Below are 24,660 nucleotides of genomic sequence, written 5' to 3'. Positions count from 1 at the left end.
AGAGCTGCCTCAAGGAGACACTCAAGAGAGGAAAAGACACTGAGGACTGAGACACTGTGAAGCTCACAGAACGTGGGGCGCCAGTGTGGCAGTTGACCATGCCACAGGGCTCTCACCACAGCAGCTAGAGACAATCCATTCAGTCTTTAACATTTCAACTGGCCTAATAAATCATAAACTCAAAAAATTCTTAGCTCAATATACGCCAGCACATATCCCATGCACTGTTCAACTTATTGGCTTCACACTTGGCATGTCTATTGTAAATTGCCTGAGAGGGCAGTGCTTAGTTTGGTGCGATTTGGACACGCAATACGTTCAATATCAATTAAATAAAAAAGTAAAAAACAGAAAAGCAGATTGATTATTTCTTTTGTTTTATTTCACCATATCAGACTGACATCCATCGTGACAACAATATTAACAGCATCACTTCCTCTTTAGAAATGGGTCTTCAAAATGAAAGCACTGCAGTAGTCATATAAAACAGCCATTAGATTGTTTAAAAGTGAGCCTGAACAAATCGTTATTTCCATATCAACAATGAATCAAATGAGTATGTATAGTGTGAAGAATTAGAATACTTGATATGATGGATGTTATAACCTGGGCTGTAGAAAATGTTTTATCACTGGAACTATATCTATTGTAAATTCAACTGGTCGAGTATTCCTCTCTGCATCTTTCTTCAGCCAAGGTTAAATTCTTTTACCTTCCCACCAACAGGCAGGAAGCTAAAAGCACACATGGCATACCATCTCACCATGGAGACTTCCTCACCATCTGCTGTCGTCACTGATGGCGCCACTGGTTCTCATTTGACCCAGACCATACACTTGATGATGATGTTTGTCTGCTCAGGCTGTTTGGTTGGTGTACATTCAGGGAAATGATCCTTCCAGCAGAATTGTTGGACATGAAAGCTGGTGTCCCATGACAACATCCGATTGCTCCTTTGTCATTTGGACATTTCAGTAAAATGCATTGCATTAACAGAAAAATAGGCTTACAGATAGTAGGAAAATATTCAATATAATAAGTTAATTATTAAAAGTAATAAGTTAAAAAGAGAAGTCCCCTAATTCAAAGAATACAATTAACTTAAATTAAATTTTAAAAATACTTCAAAGAAATTTCTAGTACCGCCTTCTTTCACCAAAAAAATCTGACATGTCCTGTCTTAAAAAGATGCAAAATAACTATGTTACATCCAGACTTGATTATTGTCATTCCTTATTATCAGGCTCCAGCAGTAAGTTGTTAAAGACTCTGCAGCTTGTCCAAAATCCTGCAACACATGTCCTGACAAGAACCAGGAAAAGAGAGCACATTTCTCCTGTTTCAGCTTCGCTACACTAGCTTCCGGTTAAATCTAGAAGAGAATTTAAAATCCTCCTCCTTCAAGGCCCTTAACAATATGGCTGCATCATACCTTAAAGAGCTGTTAGTACCCTATCAACCCACTAGAGCACTGTGCTCCCAGAATTCAGGCTTACTTGTTGTCCCTAAAGTCTCTAAAAGTAGAGTAGGATCCAGAGCTTTCAGCCACCATCTCCTCTCCTGTGGAATCATCTCCCACTTTCAGTTCAGGAAGCAGACACCATCTGTAAGTTTAAGAGTAGACTTAAAACCTTCCTTTTTGATAAAGCTTATAGTTAGAGCTGGTCCAGGCTTGTCTTACACCTGCTCTTAGTTATGCTGCTATAGGTCTAGAATGTCGGGGCACACAGGAGCTTCTCTTTCCTCTTCTCCCTCTTTATAACATTCACATCAATACATGTGACTTGACTTCTTCTTGAATCCCGCAGTCCTTGTGCTTTAACGTTTGCAGATCCAGGGGCGCAGTTGCGGCCACATCGTGGATCATGATGATGGATCAAGTCATGTAACGGAGTCATGTTCATGTCATGTCTTGATCAAGTCATGTAACTGACTTAAATTCTTCCCTAGAGTCCTTGTGTTTTATCATTGCATGATCCTGGATCGTTGTCATAGTTTGTAGATCATGGAACATGGTGGCAGCTAATTGTAGATTAAGATTACCACTTGCTTTGATATGCCTACTCACATATATCATTAATGTTAGACACAGTTTTTTTCCCCCATTAATGTTGTAAATATTGTTATTTTGTTGATATGCTCTACTACACACAGCATCTATTGCACTTCTCTCCGTCCTGGGAGAGGACTCTCTCTGACGTTTCAAGGTTTCTTCCATGTTAAAAGGTTGCTTTTGACATTTTTCCTCACTCTTGTTGAGAGTTAAGGGAAGGGGATATTGCACTTTGTTAAGCCCTAAAGAAGAATTGTGACTTGTGGATATGGACTGCAATCAAGGAGTTGTTTTTCTAACAAGTAAAGGTTGGTTCTTGTACCATTACTAAAATAAATTAAATGCACTGATCTCCACTGAGAAATTATCACACTGCTGAGTTTCTCTTTCTGCAACACACCACTGCACTACTCCATGAAGATAAAATACCTGTGGACTCAGGCGACATCAGGCGTTTAGAATGACTCATTTAATACCACATTAGTCAGATAACACTGAGGTGCTTGCAAGAGAAAAAATAGAGCCGGAGAGATGGAAGGATCACAGAGAGGGAGCTTCCTAAACGTGATTGTCTTGGCAGCTTGTGGTGCTGTGATTCTCCACGGCAGTTTGTATTGGCTAGGAATCCAGACTGGAAGTTACAGGTGTTGACCGGCCTCACAGAAAGCTGTGGCTTTCAGCAGGGGCTTGACAGAGGAACAGGAAATATGTCCGAAATCAACGGGCTCCTCACAGAGAGGTGGGAGTTGGTCTTGGGCTCCCACACTGACTACAGTATAGGAAACTCCACCTCAAACCCTCCAAGCACTGTGAAAAAGGATGTATCTAAGAGGTTCCTCTTCAGCACAATGTGGGACAATAACACGTCTCTGTATCACTTGTTATTGGCTTGTTGTTCTGAAAATGAATGTGGGGAGCATGACTCACCCTCCTTTAACAGTGCGACTGCTTTTCATGGAACATCTTTTCAGCATATCCACAAAGGATCCTGTTTGGACTGAGAGTGACGTGTCGAGTAAACACTGTGACGTCAAAACTGATTCAAAGAACCACCTAAAACAACTACTCACAATGTGTCTAGCACTTGTGCTACTGCTTCTACTGCTTCCCCTCTTCACCCAACATGATCAGTTATATTTTATGTATCTTACGATTGTTACACTAATGACTCAAATGATAGAAAAGTAGACTCTACATAACTCTTTAAAGTCATTTCAAAAGATTCATGCTACTGGACATTGACAATGCGGACATGTTGAGGTTATGTTCGTAGTTATAACGTCTACCATGTTCACCGTCTTAATTTTATTTATTAAAGTGATTCACCCACAAATGAAAATTCACTCATTATCCACTCACCACTCTGCCAACGAAGGGTGTTTGAGTCCACAAAAAACTTTTAGAATTTCAGGAAAAACTGATTTGCAGCTACATCCAATACAATTGAGGTAAATGGTGACCACTTCTTCAAAAGTAAAAAACAACAGAAAAAAACATAAAATGCCTCCATACTGTTCCTTGACTTTGTAAAATCCACCGAAAAATAAAGATATGCTGCTAGTCTGACGCACCTTCCTTCACTGTAACAGTTTTTTAGAAAGGGTGTGATAACAGTTTGATATCTTTATCAGCAACAGTCATATTTTTTGAAGAAAAATCTATCTTGTTTACATCTATCTGGTCATGGTCACAAAGTCTTTAATCCATGGTGTGAAAAAGTTGGTCTGCTGTTTTAGATGATGCACCTCAATGTAGGACCTTAGCCTTTCTGTCAGCTCAGTCTGACCATTCACCTCTGGTCTCTCTTATCAACACTGAAGTGCTGCTCACTGGATGTTTGTTTGTTATTTGCTCCATTCTGAATAAAAACTCTAGAGACTATTTCAGAAAGATTCAAACCAACAATCAATTCACAGTCCAAGTCACTGAGTTCACATGTTTTCATCGTTTGGATGTTAGATTGGAAAAATAACTGAAGCTCCTGTATCTGCAGGATGTTAAACACTCAGCTGCTGACACATGATTGGACGATTGGAAGATTCAATGAATAAGGAGGTGTACAGGTGTTCCTAACAAAGTGCAACCCCTGGGGCAAATCATGTGTAGACAATTCTCATTGCTATGCAGATGATATGGTACTATGTGCACCTCACCACACTTCATCTTAATTCCAACACACCATGAGCATTTGCTATTTAAACAACATGGGCACTGAGTGAGCACATGTCAAGAACTGTGGTCTGAAATTTGTCAATTTGTACACTTTTGTCTTTTTTGTCTGTTTTCTGAGTATAAACTGTAGAGACTGTTGTGTGGTAAATCTCAGGAGATCAACGGTTTCAGAAACACTCAAACCAGCATCCTATATATTTATTGTTCTGATGATTCACGTGAACATAAAATGAAGTCATGAGCAGCTTTTAGTTTGGACTACTTGTGCTTCTATCTAATCACACCGCAAGCATGTGCAGTGATCTACTTTGCACTTAATGTAGAGACTCTATGTGCAAGATTTGAAATGTATAGACTTTGGAGACTTCTAGTGGTAGTAACCAAAATAACACATCAACACAACAGCGAGGCTGAGACCCTGGCCAATAGTTAAGAAGAGGGGATTAGCCTTAAGCAACTAATTGACAGCACGGTTCTCGTGCGTTTTGCTGTTTTTCTACACACTTGAAAGTGTAACACAACGTACACAGTGACTGTTTAACCTTATCAAACTATAATGGTTGATGTTTGAGATTAATCCATTCAGAAATAATGAGTGTTTACTACTCGGCCACATAATTGAACTGAAATACTGGATGATCTAATTCATGGTGTATCACAGATGTATATAATAAAGAAACCTCCAAATCTTCTGATCTGTCACTTCACATGTGTCAGTGCAGACACATTAGCTCCTGAAGTTACACCTCTGGTGATCACTTTTAAAATAAATGGAACAGACATACTTTAAGGACAATAGCTTCCAGTGACTGTTTGCTATTCGCAATGTTTGTTTTACCACAAATTTTATCTTCTCTAACCTTGTGTATCAGAATGTACAGTGACCTGCTAATGTCTGCTCACAGAAGTATGGGATGCTGTCCTCTACTGGAACACAGCTGGAAGTACAGCAGCTACTGAGGCCGCGGGCCTTATAACACCTCATCTGCCCTGCTGAAGTGTCCTTGAGCAATAATGAATCTTAAACCTTTCAAATTAAACAGTGATATTTTGATCTTCCTTTGAAGTTGGCATTGGGGATTTAAAAAAATATCAAATGCTTCCTCATCATATTTGAAACATAGAATATTATATCATGTAGGGATGCTTGTTTGCCAGTTAATACTATGTCAAGACCATATTATACCCCTTGCACACACGAACACACACACTGACGCTTTGCCGTTTATCATGTGACACTGTCCAATCTGATGTTTACATCGTGACTGGGAGTCTGAATTAGCTAAATTTACTTCTGCTTTTAATGATGTACACAATGTCCACTCCGGTGGATCTTAATTTATGTAATAAAAGGGGAATTTGAGTTTTGCACGCGTATAGATGCGTTAAGATCTAGATGCAAAATCCTATTCCTGCTTTAACTAATTACAGGAAACTATAGCATGTCTGCACTCATTTGTTAACTTACACTAGCATGGGGTGTGGGTACAGGGGTATTGTCTTTTTTTAGGTTAGAACAATGGCCCCTCAAAATGTTTAGCACGTCCCTGTATTTAGCTCTATGTATAACATGTGAACTATTAAAAATGTATAGCCACACGCACACAGTGTTGGATAATAATTAGATTTCATATATAAAGGTAAAAATCCTGCGCAGATCTCGTAAAAGATGGAAGTCCACAATCCTCAAAAAAAATGCTTGTGTGTGCATTTTTTTTTCTCAACTTCAACTTGATAAATGTACAGAACTTTGGACAATTGTCCATTCAATTCGAGTAATGTAGCTGAATACAATGTTTCATCATTTATTCTCTTTAAAACTAAAATAAGTTCAATTCTGATGAACAAAATAATGTTTTTATAAACGCATGTCCTCCTACCACAGTTTTTTTCCTATTCAATATGAACTATTAAAAACCTGGTGTGTTGAATGTACAATGTTCAGGCACACACCCTCACACACACACACACACGCACGCACACACACACACACACACACACACACACACACACACACACACACACACACACACACACACACACATACACACATACACACACACAGTAACACCCTACGGGGCTCTGCATATTAATAAGCCACTAAAAACTCATAAATCATTTTGACTGAGGCCACGCCCCCCGCGCCCCTATTGGCTGCTGCACGCTTCACGTCGGCTGCGTCCCCCTCCTGCTCATTTAAATAACATCTTGCGCAATTTGATGAATAGTGTCGCTGTCAGGAGCGGAGGAGTCGGACGGAGCAGCGGTGACGGGCTGTGAGGACGGAGGAGGCTGCGTCATGTCTGCTCCATGTACTTATTAGTCCGGAGCCGGATGTCTATGGGGGAGAGTTTGCTCAACTGTTTCCGTCCCCGCGCCGTCCCGCCGGGCTTCACGTTGCGCTGGCTCTGCCTTTTATTCTGAAAAGCCATGGAGAACAGGACGTGTCCAGTCTAAAAGAAGAAGAAGAGCCGCTGTTCAACTCCGAGCGCGTCGAGGTTCCGGTGAACCCCCCCCCCCCCCCCCCCCCCAGCTCCTGAAAGTTGAAGGCAGGAGGAGAAGCTTCGGCTCGTCAAGGTAACACGTCTCCTCTTCTCCTCTCCCTCCGCGGGCGCAGCTGTGAGTGAAGCGAGCATCACCTGGTGGTAAACAGCACGTCACTGAGGCTCAGTGTGCTCAGGTCCAACAGTCAGGGACATGTCAGAGAAAGCTTTTATTCCGCTTGTAGTGTTACATTGAGTGCCGGGGCTGCCACTGCTCCTGAAGTCCCATTCGGTGACTCTGTGCCCCCCCACCTCCTCTGGGCGCACACACATGGAAACACACAGCAGATGTTAGTGCATGTGAGTCCGTCTCCAGCGTGTTTATCAAATCAGTCACCTCCAGGGAACACGACTCGACACGTCACTCGGTCCTGATGGCGAGTGTGTGGAGGTCAACCTGTTACAGCTGCAGTCATGTTCAAGTCCTGCAAGTACTTTGTTGAGGAAGTGGAGAGAAAACTGTATTTACAACTGCTAAGTACATATTCACCAGTAGAATCAGATAAAAAAACATTGCAAATCGAATCAAATTGTATTTGTATAGTCCATATTCACAAATAACAATGTGCCACATAGGGTGTAATAAGGTGTCACATCCTCTGCTCTTCATCAGCAAGTGGGAAAAACGACCAAAAAAAAACAATTTCCGACGGGTAAAAGAAGGCAGACCTCCCAGAGAGAGTTGCATGTGAGGGATCCCTCTCAGAGGAAGGACCCAAGTGCAGTAGATGTTCCGTGAAGCAGAGCACATCAAGAAAACAAGAATATTTACATCATTGATGAGAAAATACAGTGTCTCACATATATGGAGAGTTTAAATGGAGTATCATTGTTTAAAGTATTTATACAATAGAAAATGACTGACAGAGATGAAGGGAGCTGCAATGGCAATTGTAATGATACATATATTGCCAGTAATATTGGAATAGGCAGATTGTATATCAAAGCAATCTGTTTGTAACCATAAACCACAATCAGCTGCCGACACAATCTTTCACGCTGAAATTATTAAAGAGCTTCATGTCAGACAAGAAATGGGAACTTGAACATATCGGAGTCCAGCTCTGCACCTGTTTCAGTTGTCCCTCCTGTGTTCCACATGTAGGAGCCTCTGAGGGGCCACATCACAACATGGTGAACAGCCAGGCAGCAGGCATGCCCACGGCCCCCAGGTCATGTGCCGGATGCGGAGGAAAGATCGCAGACCGCTTCCTGCTCTTCTCCATGGAGCGCTACTGGCACTCTCGCTGCCTCAAGTGCTCTTGCTGCCAAGCCCAACTGGGGGACATTGGCACCACCTGCTACAGCAAAGGAGGCATGATTCTTTGCCGGAGCGACTACATCAGGTGAGGGCAACTGAGAGGTGGTGAAGGAAACGGAGGAGACGAAGTTGCTGTTTTTATATTTGGGAGGCTCCACAGACTGAGCAGTCAGTGTTGTTGTGTTTGCAGACTGTTCGGGCACAGCGGGGCGTGCAGCGCCTGCGGCCAGTCGATTCCAGCCAACGAAATGGTAATGAGGGCACAGGGAAATGTTTACCACCTCAAGGTAAATCCCAAGCTCTCACATCAACGCCCTTTTGTCTCCTGCTGCTTGTTTGACGGAAACATCTGAGATTTGGTGGCAAAAATAGCAGGATGGAAAGATATTTCCTTTTTTAGTTTTAGAAGAGAAAGCAAACATGTCTAAATGTTTTTTGTTCCGTGCTGTCATTTTTAAACATAATCCATTATTTAATTAACCTTATTCAGTATCAGTTTCTCATAGCAGGTGGAACATTTTGTTTAAAAGTAAAAGCTTCACTTGAACTGATGTGGTAAACCATGCTGTAAGGAGCTGAATTATCATTGTTTTCTGACCCTCTGTGTTTTCTCTGCTGCTCCGCAGTGTTTCAGCTGTGCCACCTGTAGAAACAGGCTAATGCCTGGCGATCGCTTCCACTACATCAATGGTACAATCTTCTGCGAGCATGACAGACCCGGTGCTGCCTTGCTCAACAGCCACATGCCTCCACTTCAGAGCAACTCTGTGTTGACAGACCAGAAGGTAAATAAAAAGGGTTGCTGACATGACACAACGGAGCCATCTGAATTTACAGCAGAGTGTAAAATCTCTCTTACATGAATATCTCTTCGGTCAAATGTGAATAATAAAATCTGTTGATTTCCCCTTTGGGAAAAGGAGCTACAGCAGCAGGACATGGTATTAATATGAAGAAAAACTATGCAGCACTGTGGGTAAAATGTGATGACAGAAAAATCAGAGGTGCCAATTTTATAATGAGATCAAGAGTGTTTATGTTACAATGTGTCTGCTCAGGAATGGAAGGATATTATTGCAAGTTTGAAAAATAAATACAGAAAGAATATAGGTAAATAAACCAAGACAGAAAAATGTACATACAAATTTCAGTTTGCTAAAAGCTCTGTAGCATTGTACAATTTTCAGGTACTTGACTTGAGCATTTCCATATCTGATATTTATATTTTATTTTATACTACTCCACTGCATTTCTGAGGATAATATGTACTTTACTAATGTACTCATCAGTTACTATTTCCATATCTATCTCTTTTAAATGTATGTAAATTAAATAAACTAAGCTCCACCTTGACCAGATGCTACATTAAAATACAGCATAAATAGTAATGCATCAGTCACAATATAGTATTATAGTATTATATTTATAACATAACGTGAGTGACACACTATTCTGCTGCATAATGCGCTTTGAAACTCAACACAACATATCTTTAAAATGTACCTTCATAAGCTGCTTGAATTAAAATGTTGTTGATTAGTAGTGTTAGAATCTAAATAATGTATTATGTCATATTGTGTTGTATATTTAGATAATCCTCAATAGTATATTTCATTTTATTTGTCTCTTTAACCTAAAATGGAGTTTAATTTTAGAAAATATTTTAAAAGAGAATTCCTGAATAGGAATGAAACAACCAAAGAGAACGGCTTTGGGGTTTTGTACTCTCACAAGCAGAAGGCCACACGGCTGACTGTGAGGTGTTTGTTGTTGCAGTGACCCTGACCCTGTTCCTGCCCTCTGCTCTGCAGGTTTGCTGAGTGGCAGCAGTGTTGCCCTCGCCTTTTCTCCTGAGCTTCACTTCTCCTCATCGCACCTCCTCTTCTCCTGCTACTGTCACCTTTGTGGATTTTCATCCCCGTCTTTGCCTCTTTTACCCGGAGAGGCTGCAGTTTTTCGCCGAGATATCCCCCTCCACATCATATCAGACTCAATATAGAACATACAAAGTGACATTTATGTTGTGTTCAATGTTAAAGTGGTCTGTGCATCATGCAAAGACTTGGAAGTGTTTGTTTGGCACTGGCAAAAAGCTACAACAGGACAAAGAGAAAGCTCGAGGAAAAAAATGACGATGAAACCCAGCGCCAACTGGAAGAGGGAACAAAAGATGCTCAAATGAATGTTTGATGGACTGCTGTTACAGGACTGTCAAAGCTTTGCTTACGCCATGTGGCATTATTTCCCCTGAGCGTCAGGGTTTTTAACGAACTCTTGATCTCGCTCTCTTGTATATGGTAATCTGAGATCTTACACACTGAGGATTGAATGTAAAAATGTGAGGTGCTAGGCAAAATCCAGAGTATCTGAAAATGTCCAATCATGGGAAAACCTTAAAATGGGTTCGACCAGAAACTTTTTTTAGCACTCAAGGAAAACAGAAATCTAATATTGCTATTATGTGTGATTACTGATATTTCTGATGCCCTGCACCAAGAACTGATATGATCCAGTAATGGTTTTGCCTTTTTTTCTGTGCAGTTATATTTCTCTAGTTCATTGTGTGAAAAATATTTGGAGTTAACAAAAAATCCTATTAAAATGATTTTCGTGTTGCGAAGTGAGCTGGGGTCATTTTGTAGCCTCTTAACAGCCTGAGAGTGACATTGTGTTGCATGGTACCTAGCATGTGGCTAACTCTCTCGCTCTCTTTAGCCCTGTATGGCAAAAACATGCCTGATTACCCAGAGGAATGGAATTAGGAGGCTTGAGCTCTGACCATTTACAGAGGCAATTAAACATGAGCCCCGTATCTGTACTCTTAGAGCTCCTGGGGGGCTGAACTTGGGGCATATCCTGTGGCTGACTGGCTCAGTGGCTGCCTGCCTGCCTGCCTCTAATAAAGCCTAATCGGAAAGCAGGCTAATTAAAGGGGAGTGGCCCCCTTACATCCAGGGCATTTGAAACAATCTGATGTATTTACTGTTTACCATGTTCCAATTAAAGCTCCCACACAGCCTGGGTTGTTTCCCAACACCGCTCTTTGTTCTCTGCCACTGCATGGCTTCTGAAAATTATTTTCTTGGGCTGCGTCTAATTCGCTGTAACTCAATGTGTCTTTTTAAAGCTACGCTCAAAGTCTCAACATATCATCAGAGGCTGGGAGATAATATTAGTGTGATAGCAGTGGTAGAGTATGCAGCGTGCAGGAAGCACGAGATAGCATCTGCTCTACTTTCACACCTTGCCTAGGAGCATGGCACTCATCAAACTTGCACCTTAATGCGCTTAGCTATTTCAATAGTCCCACTTGTCATGGTAGTGCTGATACTGCATCAATTATTTATTCCACGTCTGATCAAGGAGCGTCACGCAAATTCATTAACGTATGCAAATGATCACAATTACAATTATCTTTGTATCGTGATGGTGAAGAAATAAAACCTCGGCACATTCCCGAGTCCCTCCGCACCACAAGTTACACTTTGAATTCAAACTAATCAAGCCTCATCTGCCTCTTCCTAATTAGACGGAACGTTTTCAGATGCCAATTAGCAGGTCTCATGAAAAGGCTCTTTGCCATGAGGCGATGTCTTTTATCAGAGCTTCTGCAGGTGTGTGGCTCACCATGTAGCCTGTGTCATAGGAAAGTGTTTATTCCTGCTAATTAATCATATTAACACATGCAGATGAGTGTAATTGCCTGAGCTCCTCCACCTCACACTGCGTGAAGACACAGGATGATGCCAGGATATTTTTACTTGCTCATCATGAAGATGAAGAGGACTCATGGAGCCTCCTTTTTGCCCAGACTTTCCTGTGATATAGATCCAAGATGGCTGCCTACCCATAGGCCATTTCCATTCTAAAGGTGGTCTGCAGGTTTGTGAGCCAGAAGCTCAAAGCACTAGGCCTCTGTTTGTGGAGAGGCCAGACCAAGTGTTTGGAAGCAGACGATGTTCTGCTTTAACATCTCTGTGACAGTCCAGTCTGCTTTGTGTCCCCAGATGTCTGAACTGTACAAGAACGCAGATGTTCAGCTCCCACTCTGGCTATCAACCATTGATAGAATGCTGTGAAAAATACAATAATTCAACACTCTTTATTTTTACTTTCATTTAAACCATCTTTAAAACTAAATTATTGTTATGTTTGGTGTATTTGAGCTGCATTTCAATGAAATAACATCCTGCTGTTAGAAATACTGCCATCTTAGCTTGTGACTCATTCCATTGAATTGCTGCCGATTGCATCCCAAAAAATGAAATGTTTAAAAAATAAATATGTAATTTAAAAATATAACATTACTATTTCTTGTGTCAAATTACAGTAAACCCTTGTTTTCATTCTAAAATGTCTGCAAAATGTTAACATTTTCATGTTGTTTTAAAATATAGTCATACTGTCAAATTATTTTTTGTTATAAATGTATATTCATTGAAAAATTTATCAATTAATAACTAGTAACAAGAGATTTTTAACTAATGGAAATGTCTGTTATTGAGTTATTGATCAACTTTTACCATCTACTTCTATTCAATCTGGATTACAGATACCTGTAATAGATTTTTTTCATGTTATGATTCCTCGTGCATTGTGTAATATTGCCTTGACGATAACTTGATTTTCACTAGACAAAATGTTAGTGATATAACCAAGTCAATTGTGGCAATGTTCATATAAAATATGTATGATTCTTACAGATAATGAATAGATCATAAATAAGTCAAAATCAAATTATTGATATATTGCCTTGGACTCGCAACTAGTAAGTTAAGATGACATTTCTAAATACATCAGACATTGTATTTGTTGATGTATGAAATTACATTTTTCAACTGTTGTTAGACAGCCCTACTTAATGTTGAAATGTCTTCTGGCTATCCCCGGTCTCTTGTATATTTATATGGTCACTATGCGAATAAAATTCTGGTCAATCTTCCTAAAATAATTCCAGTTTTCTTCAAAAATGCTTGTCAGTAATACAAGAACTGCAATGACAGAAACAGTAGACCTTAGCTCTACTAAAAAGCGTACATGTTACTTTGTGAACTATCCACTTTTACCACAAACACCACAGAATTAGCAAGGATTTGTTGCTTTGCCTCATTGCTGTTGTGAGAAATGTCACTGCTTCTGCTTCCAAATTCATTGCTGTAATTCTCATCACGCTGAAGCACATGAAGAGTAAATAAGGGTCCCTAAAGAAATATTTTGGAGCAGCTTTTTGCCATGAAAACCCATGTTTGTGTGCCCCCAATAACTGGGACGTAAGTTCTTATTTCATTTGATTTCATTCAAATTTCCATAAAAACATCCATCGATTGACAGAGTGTAAAAGGGTAATATCTGTGTATGTATATATGGCGATGCAGTTTACGTACTCACCAGTTCAGTTGGCCTCATCATGTGATTTGTGAGCAGGCAGTTTCTGTTTGACATGATGTATATTATAGCCTATGCTCTCTAAATAGACTAGAAATGTAGAATTGGTTGTGAGGATTTTTACAGCTGATGTAAGATCAACACTTTCCTGATCTCCACACTCCACACGGTTACATACACCAATAAATAAGTAATATACAAAAACAGATGTCTGCCACAAAAATGTCACGGATCATTACTTTGAGCCGAGACTTTGTATTTTAATTTGGATCCAATCATTTTAAAATTAGGCCCTATTTTTAAATAGATTTTACTATAATCAATACAGGACCAAAAGGCAGAAGAATGGAAGGAAAGACAGCAACGAGGTACAGTATGTGTGCAGCCTGCACTACAGATGAATGCTGATAGACAGGTCGTGTCCACCCTTAGGCACTGAGCTCAATACAAGTATGCGTGCTGTAAAACCGCCATCTGGTTGTCACCAAAATCAAAACCCAAGCATGTAAATGCTATGGTCCTGTGTTGAGAGACGTCTGTGGCATTAAACTGTGCTGACAATCCTCCAGAAAGCTGATTGGCCTGTGCAAGCTATTTTTGGTTTACCTTCCCATCCCTGAGCACCAGATGATTGTCAAGAAGTAGCTTTTACAGCTGCAGACACACACCCAATTTGTCATGACCATATTGTGTTAAATGTTCCAATGATTCCCGAGCCCTCTTTGAACTCATTGAGGTCACCAGTGCTGTACTGTGTACCCTACATAGTACGAGAGTGAAATATGAGACACGGCTGGAACATGTAGGAAGTGAGGCATGTTGCAGCCGTAATTCACTTCCTTCAGCATGGGAGCAGAGGAGCATAATGACAAAGAGAGCGACTTTACAACTCCAAGTCTCATACAGGAATGTCAGGGAGGGGAGATGGAGAAAAGTTCTCCTGGCCAATCGGAACGCTTTGAATAATTAAAGTGATCGGCTTAATTAGCTCAATTACGTTAATTTGACCACGGAACACGGCCATATGGTGAAAGGAAACAAAAGAGGGGGGAACTAATTAAAAGTAAAATAATGAGGATTTTAATTAACTGGCTCCCCAGACAGCGGAGCACAGGGATCAGGAGCCTGCTACCATAATTAAAGTGCTGTAACGCTGGCAACATCTCTCCTCTCTTTCTTATATCTGTGAGGGCTCTATCCATCTAATTAAATCTGTAAATAAATTAGCAACATTGAGGGTTCCTGCTTGACTTAACACCGCCTGCAATCCACCCCCCCCCCCCCCGCCCCCACCTTCCCAATAACACGCTCACCTTACTTGCAGCACACTGCACCAGCCATATGTAGGCAAAGGTTGAGCTAAGGTCTGACATTAACAGAGAGATGTGTGTGTGTGTGTGTGTGTGTGTGTGTGTGTGTGTGTGTGTGCACGTGGGTGTGTGCACGTGGGTCTCAGTCTATCATGTTTGTGCAGGCGGATGTTTCACCCCAGATTCTGTTCTCCAGTTCTCTACTGGGAACCCTAGTGGACACAGACCACAGGAGGCCAGAGTGCAGGTGACAGAGGCATTAGCTCCTTGTGTTGCACATGTTAAGGCTGCAACCAGCCGCCATGTTTGTTCAGCACGTGATATGTGGCCTTCCGTTCTGTGTCCCTCACACATTGCACCTCTGCTATTCTTCCATCACATCTTCTCTGGTGTGCTCTTTCCCCTCTGGCCCTATTCCCTCTCCCTTCACACACAGCCACAGTCAACCTGCAGAAGCCCCCGCCCCCTTTGGGAGCAGTAGCTTTTTCATTAAAATGCACTCAGATTGACAAGAGACTTATTTGCATATTAAATTAACAAGCACTTAAGAGTTCTGAGCGAACTGTTACACTGCCAGCGCTGAGTAAATGAGGAGGGAGCGAGCATTCGACTGTCATTACGCCCGGCTGTCACTGTTGGACACGGTTGAGGAATGGTCCGCTCAGAGATAGAGAGACACACAGAGACAGATAAATGTGACAGAGTCAACAAATGTATTGTCTCCTCCACCTCCGCTGTCCCAACTATAGTTAGAATGATGCATTGGTTTGATGATAACAAATGGATTTTCATTACAATCAGCCAGTTTAGACAATATGATGGAGTTATTATACAACTGATGAGCTTTACTCTGATAATTTTAACAGATCCTAACCTGACCTTAGATCAAACTTTCTACATGAAATGGTTTATATGTATGTTTATAGGAGCAGTAAGAGTGATGCTGGTATAGCATATAAACAGTCCTCTATGATTTTATCTTTATCTAGGTCACAAAAACGTTAATGTTGCTCTCCTAAACACCTGGCCGCTGATATACAGAGACAATTTTACATGTTTATGTTCAAGAAATAAAAACTACATGCACAGTTGCCTCAACGAATTAAGTGTCACACCGGCAGAGCAAGTTTCACTTCCACAACAAATAACCCTGAATAACCAGTTGCCGGCTCCCTGCTGCAGATGTAAGTTCCCTTCAGCACTGCATTATTATTATTTTTACTTCATGGCAACTTGGGGGGTTCACAACAAGTTTTACACACAACACTGACATTAATAAGTAATTAGGATTTATGATCCAACGATTGTCAATAGTACTTTCCGGGATTTTTATAAATCCCTGTATAGTACAGATAAGGCTGACGAGGCTGACATTGCTTCATATTTGAACAATGTCCCTTTACCTACTTTTGCGGAGGAGGATCGCTACAGCCTAGACGCTGCATTCACTCCAGAGGAGGTCTGGGCTGCAATTCAGTCTATGCCAAATGGGAAGTGTCCAGGCCCCGACGGGTTTCCACTGGAATTTTTTAAGAAATTCTGGCCAGAGATCCGCACAATTTTTATGCCTGCCGTTAATGGTATCTTGAGAGATGGCATGCCCCCCTCCTGGAGATACGCTTCCATTAGTTTACTTCTAAAAAAAGACAAAAACCCTTTAGATTGTTCATCATTTAGGCCTATTAGTCTCCTCAATGTGGACTACAAAATTATGGCAAAGGTACTGGCTCGGAGATTGGAAAACATCCTTCCGAAAATAATAAACCCAGATCAAGCGGTAAAATCAAGATATGGCACAGACAATACGTCGCGTTCTTAATATTGTTCAATATCTTAACGCACACAAAAATCCAGCACTTATAGTCTCCCTTGATGCCGAAAAGGCTTTCGACCGGGTTGAATGGTCTTTTCTGTTTCTGGTGTTAGCAAAATTCGGCCTGGGCTCTAATTTCATTAACATGATTAAAACCTTCTATACAGACCCAATAACCACAGTTAATACAAATGGTTTGATGTCTGATGGCTTCCCGGTGCACAGGGGCTGCAGACAGGGGTGCCCCCTGTCACCTTTACTGTTTATACTGTTTTTTGAACCTCTGGCCGAGGCCATCAGAACTAACCCTGATATATTTGGGATTGGGGTGGGTGAGGAAAACCTCATTATTTCCTTATTTGCAGATGGTGTCCTTTTATATATATATAAACCTGAGAAATCAATTCCGGCAGTTTTGAAATCTATAGCCACATTCAGTGCCCTGTCGGGTTATAAGATCAACCTGGGGAAGTCGGTTGTTACACCCTTTGATATCCCCCAGGATATGTCTATAAAATCTCCTTTCCAAGTGTCCAGGAGGGGTTTTAAATATTTAGGTATCTTTGTCACCCCTGATTTAAATAATCTGTTTGAAACTAATTACTCACCTCTAATTCAAAGGGTTAAGAACGATCTGACAAAATGGGCCTCCATACCAACTTCTGTCCTCGGGAGAATCAACACTATAAAAATGAATATTCTTCCTCGATTGAACTATTTATTTCAAAATCTCCCGTGCTATCTGACCTCTGCATTTTTTAAGTCTCTGAATTCTCATGTATCTCGCTATATTTGGAACAATAAACATCCAAGAGTTAAGTTCTCTACTCTTACTAAGCCAAAGGATCTCGGAGGCTTGTCATTGCCTTCTCTACAACTATACTATTGGTCAGCACAACCTAAAATTATGTCAGAGTGGTATTTGAATAGGAAAGATTCCTTATGGTTGGGTCTTGAATCTCAATCTTGTTATCCCAGAAAACTTACTTCCCTTCCATTCATCAATAATATAGATCATTTAAATCATCTCAAGAATAACATAATTGTTTATAACACACTACTAGTCTGGCGAGACGTGAGGAAATACCAGAATATTCCTCCTGTCCTCTCTCTCCGATCTCCCCTGGCTCTGAATCCAGATTTACCAGCACAGATTAGGAGTATTGGTCTGATGGAGTGGGCATCTAAGGGCCTATCTAACTTTATGGACCTGTTGGACTCCGACTCTGTTAAACCATTTGAGCAAATCAGGGCTGATTTTAATATTCCTCACAAAGACTTTTATAAGTATCTCCAAATTCGTCACTTCATAGGGTCCCTTCTGAGGACAGGCAAGATTCGCATGGGACTGTCAGAGTTGGAAAACACAATAATTCTGGCTAAGTCTCCCAAAAAACTGATATCAAAGATTTATGTTTCACTTTTTTATTTTGAATCTTCAGGTTATGACTCTTTGAAGCCGGTATGGGAGCGCGACCTGGAGGTGACGTTTAACCCTATAGACTGGGACAAGATCTGTAGTGGGGTTTTCCCCAAATGTACCTCAATCTCCATACATGAACAGAACTTTAAATTTTTTTTTAGAACCTATTACACACCTGTTCGCCTCCAGAGAATGTTCCCTGACACCTCTAACCTTTGTTATAAATGTAAAGTACATAAAGGTACATTTATTCAGTTGTTTTGGTCATGCGACCGTATACAGACTTTCTGGAAGGGGGTACACTCTGTAATTCAGGAGGTCACGGGGTAAAATATTCTTGCTGACTTCCTCTTTCTGTCTCCTCAGTCATACCCTAGACAATCTCTTTGATGCGGACACTAATTCTTTGTTGATAATTCTTTTATTTGTGGCAAAAAAATGTATTTTGCTGAGGTGGTCAACCCCTCAGGTCCCTACAGTCGACATGTGGATATCGCAGATTTCTGCTCTTTTCCCCATTGAGAAGTTGACCCACGACCTCAATCACAAATCAGTCAAGTTTTGGAAGATCTGGGAACCGGTGCATTCATTCTTACAGAAACCATAACTCATATTCTTTTTCTGGAAGGGGAGGCCTAACTGCTCTTTTATTTTATTTGTTTCATTCTTTTTATTTTATATACGCTATTCCCTTGTCTATCTCCTGTCATCCTGCTGATTGTGTATGTATGTATGTTTGTGTATACACGGATGTATGTGTGTATGTATGTATGTGTGTATATATATATATATATATATATATAATTATGTATGTATGGGTATGTGTATGTGTGTATATAAATATATGTATATATGTGTGTAAGGATATATACTGCAGTGCTCATTGTTAGTTTGGGGTGGGATTTTTGTTGTTCTGTTTGTTTTGTTGTCTGTTCTGTTTTTCAAATGTTTGTTCTATAAAATGGTTAAAAACCAATAAAAAGAATATATAAAAAAAAAAAAAAGAAAGTAAAGATGAATATAATACAGATGAATTATAAAAAAAAAAATAAAAAAAAAGTAATTAGGATATTATGGTTATTACTCACACAACTCCTGAGAAAAATATCAGGCTCTCTGGCTGCTCCACTCTGTTCATCAGCTATTTTAAGTTTGTCTGCTGTTTGTCTGCTGTGCTTTCTCAGCCAGGACTGCCGGACATGAGATTGATGATACTGAATCTTCATGACTATGATTGATTAATCTCTTTTAGTCATAATAATATAGTCCTGTGTTCATTTTTTTACTCAAAATGCAGCTGAGTGGTCCACACAGAGTGATTAAGTCGCACATACTTCTATAGCTCACATTTTACAAATCCTCCTACTGGGGTTTAGAAATACAAATGACTTCCACATATTTCTGTTTGCTATTAGAATCGATTAAACTCATAAAACTGAGATCGTTAAAATTGCATTAATATTTGTCAGTAATTTCTGCCTAATAACAGAGTGCAGTCCTTTCAAATCAATCTGTGATTAAACTGCATTATCGCATCATAATAATGTTTCATTGACAAGAGCTAATGCAGACTTGATGCTCACTCTGATGGATTATGAAACTCGGGCAATCTTCAAGTTTCAAACTGATGCTTTTGATTTTCATACCGTCTACCAAGTAATGTATGTCTGTCAGACATAGAAATATGTCTATCAGCTTCACACTTGGCATGTGTATTGTTAATGGCTCAAGGAAGTGCACTGTTGAATTGAGTTTGATTTGGACTTGGACCGGATTGAGGTGGTTAATAATAATAAAAATGTATGCTCTGTAGCAGTCAATGGGGGAGGTGCAGTGTGCCTTTAGTCTGTTGACTGAGTGGAGCAGTCCACAGATAAACTACAGCAGTAGTTGGCAAATGGCAGCCTTTGGACAATAATATGTCATAAGTCCTGTCAGATCATTGACAATTACATTTATTTGATTTCCACATATCAGACAGAGACATGGGTGTAGCAGGTGCATGTCAGCAAAATTCATAGATTAACTTCCTCTTCAGCAATTTGTCTTCAAAATATAATCACAGTGTTTGTTTTGTTGTTAAAATGCTTCATATCCAGCGGCATTACAGAGGTTTTGTTTTGAAAAGTTGTGAACTTGGCCCCGAAGATTTTGTGGGAAATAAATGAAAAAGGACTTTTTGGATTCTCTCAGGCAGTGTTGATCATTAATGACCTTCAAGCAATAATAATCTCATCAACACTGAATAATGACTCCATCTGACATCCATCAGTGGCATAAATAAATACTGTATATCTTTATTGTTTTTGGTCCTCACAAAGTTTGTCAGTCTTTAATCTTGGCACATTAAAAAGGTTGCACCTCTGCTCTGTGTGATGGTGACGACAGGGTTCCCAACTGTGCTCTGTGTTGGGAGAGCACACAGGGGTGTTGTAGCAAGGCCCACCTTAGCAGGCTCAGGGGGGAACATGAGGGAGGGCCTCTCACCACAGAGACTAACAGACAGCTGCAGAGCGACAGCATGAGGCTGTTTGCAAAGCAACTGAAGCAACAGTTCACACCCCCTTTTCCCTGAAGTGGTCTGCTCATAGGAAAAAAAAAACAAAGCTTCGCCTTAATATCAAACTGAACAGCATTATGAGGGTTGATTCTCTTGGAATAATGTTAATTTGTATTTGAAGAAAACTTGGTTTCAGATGGAAAGTGCTGAACAGAGCGGTTGCTCCTCTGCAGCTCTGTGCAGGAAGCTGTCAAACATAATTCCTGCAAATCATCCACAAACTTGTACACATTGTCTCTGCTCTGTTTCTGAGTATGACTGATTGCTATGATCATTATGATTGTCATTTTCTTATGTGTTTATTTTATTACTGTTCTTTATCACTCGTTCTTTTTATTGTTGCAGTTTTATCACTTTTTCATTTTGGTTTATTGTTTTTACTTGAATAGGAATTCTGCAACATTGACTCAACAAATGTTTTATAAATGTGCTCTGTATAATGTGAAAACGCATTTGATATACAGAACATATTTCCACTGTAATGCATTTGCATTTATTTTTCAGTGGGAAAAAAGACATTAGGTACACTAATGACTGATACCTTAGCTTTTGTTGAACCAGAATACAAATAGTAAACATGCTGTGATATTAAAGCCGAAGATGCATCCATTGACGATTAAATGTCAGACCTCAAAGAGAATTGTGGGAAGTGTTCAGGGTCATTAGTTCTCACAGACAAAACCGGATCACATCGCTGTTAGGGTCTGGGTCAGCAGAGAGTGAACCTTTAACAAATGAGACCACCGTTTGTTGCCCAATTCTTATCCACTGTCAGAATTATCTTCTTTTAATCATGGCCAGGAGGTGCCTGCTGAAATGTTAAAGAAGGATTTTATATTCTTGGGACAGGGTGTTTATCTGCTTTAAAGAGTTTTATATTTAACAGTGTCCTACTTACTCTTATAATATTGCAGACATTTCACAGAGCACATTTTCAACAGCTTTCATGGGGATAGGCCTTTCATGACAGGGTGAGTTCACCTTGTTTTGTGGTGGAGGCAGAAATCTCCACAAAACAAATTAAACCAACAGTATCTACATGGCTCCATAGATAATAGAGGGATATGTGACGATTGATTCTCTTCTCCGACCACTTTCAAAATCAGAGGCATCCAGTAAGATGGTTATTAATAGTTTCTGCATTGGAAACAGTTTTATTGAGTACTTAAAGGTCCAGTGTGTACGATTTAGGTGGAAGGGATCTATTGGCAGAAATTTTATATAAAATAATCCTACTAAATGTCACTAAATCTTACACACTGAACCTTTATGATCCTGAATTCATTTCACACATTTTATACTAGGACAATCTGTTCACAAACATTAAAATAACTTTTAAAATAACTTTATTTAATGTTACAAAGTGGGTCACGAAAGACATGGCAAAAAACTTGAAAACCTCTAGCAGAACCCGACTCACTGTGGGAGGCCATCTGCCTCAACGGGTTGGGGTGAGTGAAGAAAGGTGGGTGGAAGAGAGGGGAGAGAAGAGGTGGAGGGGGAAGAGAGACAAGGAGTAGTTAAGTAACAATCATATTTACGCTCTGTCAGACTGGTTGTTGTAACAGCCTTCTGCTGTTGCCATGTAGTCGGCAACAACATGTAGGCATTAAAGGAACGACACTAGACTGGTTTAAATCATATTTACACGACTCCTCCTTGCACACACAAGTTAGTCATGGTGTTCAACAAGGTTCTGTCCTTGGGCCTATACTCTTTACCTTATGTATGCTCCCTTTAGGCAACATCATCAGAAAGCAGCACGTAAACTTCTATTGTTACGTAGACACACACTGAGCATTTCTCCCCTTCTCTATGTCTCTCTGCCCCCCCCACATTCATTTCTTTATATGTCCCTTACTATGTGTCATTTTCCTTCCAAAGTCTCTCTCTCTCTCTTTCTATCTCTCTTTGCAGGAATCCCCGACTCCAGAGCTGCAGGATAATAAAAACTATCATTCTTAATCCTACTATTATTATTAAGAATAATACCTATTTTTTCTTAATAACTGTATGACCTGTTGCTGCCATATTTAATAATCAATAGCATCTTTACACGGTTATTGTTTTCATTATAACTCAGAGCTGATACCTGATGAGGTGTTCCTGGTCTCTCTTTCTCTTCTCTCCCCTCTTTTCCATCCATCTCTCCTCTCCTCGACATTTATCCCTGCTACCCCAACCGGTTGAGGCAGATGGCCGCCCACATTGAGTCTGGCTCTGCTGGAGGTTTCTTCCAGTTAATGAGGGAGTTTTTCCTTTCCACAGTCACCAAAGTGTTGCTCATTGTGGGAACTGAAACTGGGTTTCTGTATTAAAAAATAATGTACGGTTTTGACCTTCAATTGTCAAGTGCCTTGTATATTATGATTTGAAACCATACAAATTTAATTTAATGTAATTTGATTAATGAAATAATAATAATAATCTTCAATTATACCTTGGCTTCATCTGGTGTTAATCTCAATAACGTTAAAAGCCGAATTTGAGGGTACGCTGAGGCTAAAGGTAAATCTGACTGGCTACTGATTATTATTATTATTATTAAGATTATTATTTCTGTTTTATTTGTATATAGCTGAAGGAAGTTAAATGACATCCACTCCTAAATGGCCGTTAGGCATTCTGCCAAGACACTGTTTGGCCTAAAAGACAGTAAGATTTGATTGTCATCGGCATAGCAATGATAATATATACAATTAAAGTGGTATAAATGGCATAAAACAGAAACCATCTAAGGGTAATTCCGCCGGAAAACATTAGTCAGAGCTTTAAACACTCATACACCAGTTGAAGCCTGATAGAAAATTCAAGCGGAATTCCCACAGACATTTCCATGACTCTTCTCTGGTTCGCGTCTATGTTGTTTTCAGGTAGAGTCACAGTCACATGCCCACCAGCGCCACCACAGAGCATCACCTTCATCATTAGACGAGGAGCCGCCAAACTGTTGTCAGATGAGCGTCTGGGGGATCGAGCTCCCCTACTTGTCCTGAGACAGTTTTTACGATAGGAGAGCTGGGAAAGGCCAGGCCCCCATCAACCCCCCACTCCACAAAACCAGGTGGAACACACGTGCGTTCATTAGCGCCCTTTAATGAGGAGCAGATGCAACAATGCCGCCCCCTCGCTCTCACACACAAAGAGCTGCGTATAAAGATAAATACACACACGCACAGACACTGACGCTCACACATGCTGAAAATACACGGATACCTCTGCTAATCCCATGCAGGTCACGTGAGAAATGTTAATGTACAGATACTGACAGATTTTCTCACATTAAAACAATTAGATCCTGACACATGAAAATGCATACTAAGTGTGTGTGTGTGTTTGTGTGTGTGTGTGTGTGTGTGTGTGTGTCTGTGTGTGTGTGTGTGTGTGTGTGTGTGTGTGTGTGTGTGTGTGTGTGTGTGTGTGTGTGTGTGTGCATGTGCTCTCACACACAACCCCCCTTCACACCCATTGGCCCTTTCATTCAGTTCTATTTGGTGGGGGGGCGTTTTTCACAGCTCAGACGTCTGGGCCTCATTTGCCCAATTTAGATGAATGACTGAGATCATATATCATTCCCCTTATGTCAGACTATTTTTATCTTGGAGGAAGTCGATGCAAGCAATCTGCAAAAAGTCAGACAAAAATGTTACGTTTTGTGGATATTATATATATATAGATATTATTTTGAGTTGAACTCCAACTGATGTAAGAGGCTGAAATTGTAATCAATGACAGCAACAGCAGAAGAGGGTTCAATGTCTCGCTGAAGGGAACATGCACAAACTGCTGATGGGCATATTGGCTGTTCCTGTTATCGCTTAATGTCACAGCAGGTAACTTCGCTTTAATCCATGCTTTCAATATTTGCAGAACCAATATATATATTTTAATGTAAAATCAAAGAATTAGCGGTGCAAACGTTATTATAATTGGATCGTTTGTTTCATTTTTCACCAAGCATAGCTTAATTAAAATAAAATAGTTTAACATTTTCATATTTAATCTCTTTCTGATTGAGATGAGAAGTTTCATATCATGTCTGTGCCTCAAGTATGTTTACTTGAGGCACAGTCAGGCTTAGCTTTCATTTTAGAGGCAGAGAAAACAAGAGTCAAGGAGAATATAATTAGACACAGTGGT

General features: G+C 40.2%; 1 protein-coding gene across 3 annotated transcripts; it reads left to right on the top strand.

Moving 5' to 3' along the window:
* Window positions 1–6,744: 6,744 nt before the first annotated feature.
* si:dkey-90l8.3 (LIM domain transcription factor LMO4-B) lies at window positions 6,745–10,644 on the top strand. Of its 3 annotated transcripts, XM_061071319.1 has the most exons (5): window positions 6,745–6,802; window positions 7,874–8,114; window positions 8,220–8,316; window positions 8,656–8,814; window positions 9,841–10,644. In XM_061071319.1, the coding sequence occupies exons 2-5, from the start codon at window positions 7,900–7,902 to the stop codon at window positions 9,847–9,849; spliced, it is 480 nt and encodes a 159-aa protein (XP_060927302.1). In that variant the 5' UTR covers window positions 6,745–6,802; window positions 7,874–7,899; the 3' UTR covers window positions 9,850–10,644. The 3 variants fall into 3 exon arrangements, with proteins under 3 accessions (XP_060927302.1, XP_060927300.1, XP_060927299.1); XM_061071317.1 differs by lacking the exon at window positions 6,745–6,802 and having other exon boundaries at window positions 6,813–8,114; window positions 9,806–10,644; XM_061071316.1 differs by lacking the exon at window positions 6,745–6,802 and having other exon boundaries at window positions 6,814–8,114.
* Window positions 10,645–24,660: the final 14,016 nt, after the last annotated feature.

The sequence above is a fragment of the Limanda limanda genome, chromosome 5 (genome assembly GCF_963576545.1).
Source record: "Limanda limanda chromosome 5, fLimLim1.1, whole genome shotgun sequence".
Lineage (NCBI taxonomy): Eukaryota > Metazoa > Chordata > Actinopteri > Pleuronectiformes > Pleuronectidae > Limanda > Limanda limanda.
Note: the sequence above shows the minus strand (reverse complement) of the source record. Positions and strands in the feature narration are given on the sequence as shown.

Excerpts from the sequence above, each read along its gene's own strand:
- si:dkey-90l8.3 (XM_061071316.1), top strand. The coding sequence starts at position 7,789 with ATGTCAGACAAGAAATGGGAACTTGAACATATCGGAGTCCAGCTCTGC. Across the intron at positions 8,115-8,219 it reads TGCCGGAGCGACTACATCAG|ACTGTTCGGGCACAGCGGGG; the intron begins GTGAGGGCAACT and ends TTGTGTTTGCAG. Across the intron at positions 8,317-8,655 it reads GAAATGTTTACCACCTCAAG|TGTTTCAGCTGTGCCACCTG; the intron begins GTAAATCCCAAG and ends GCTGCTCCGCAG.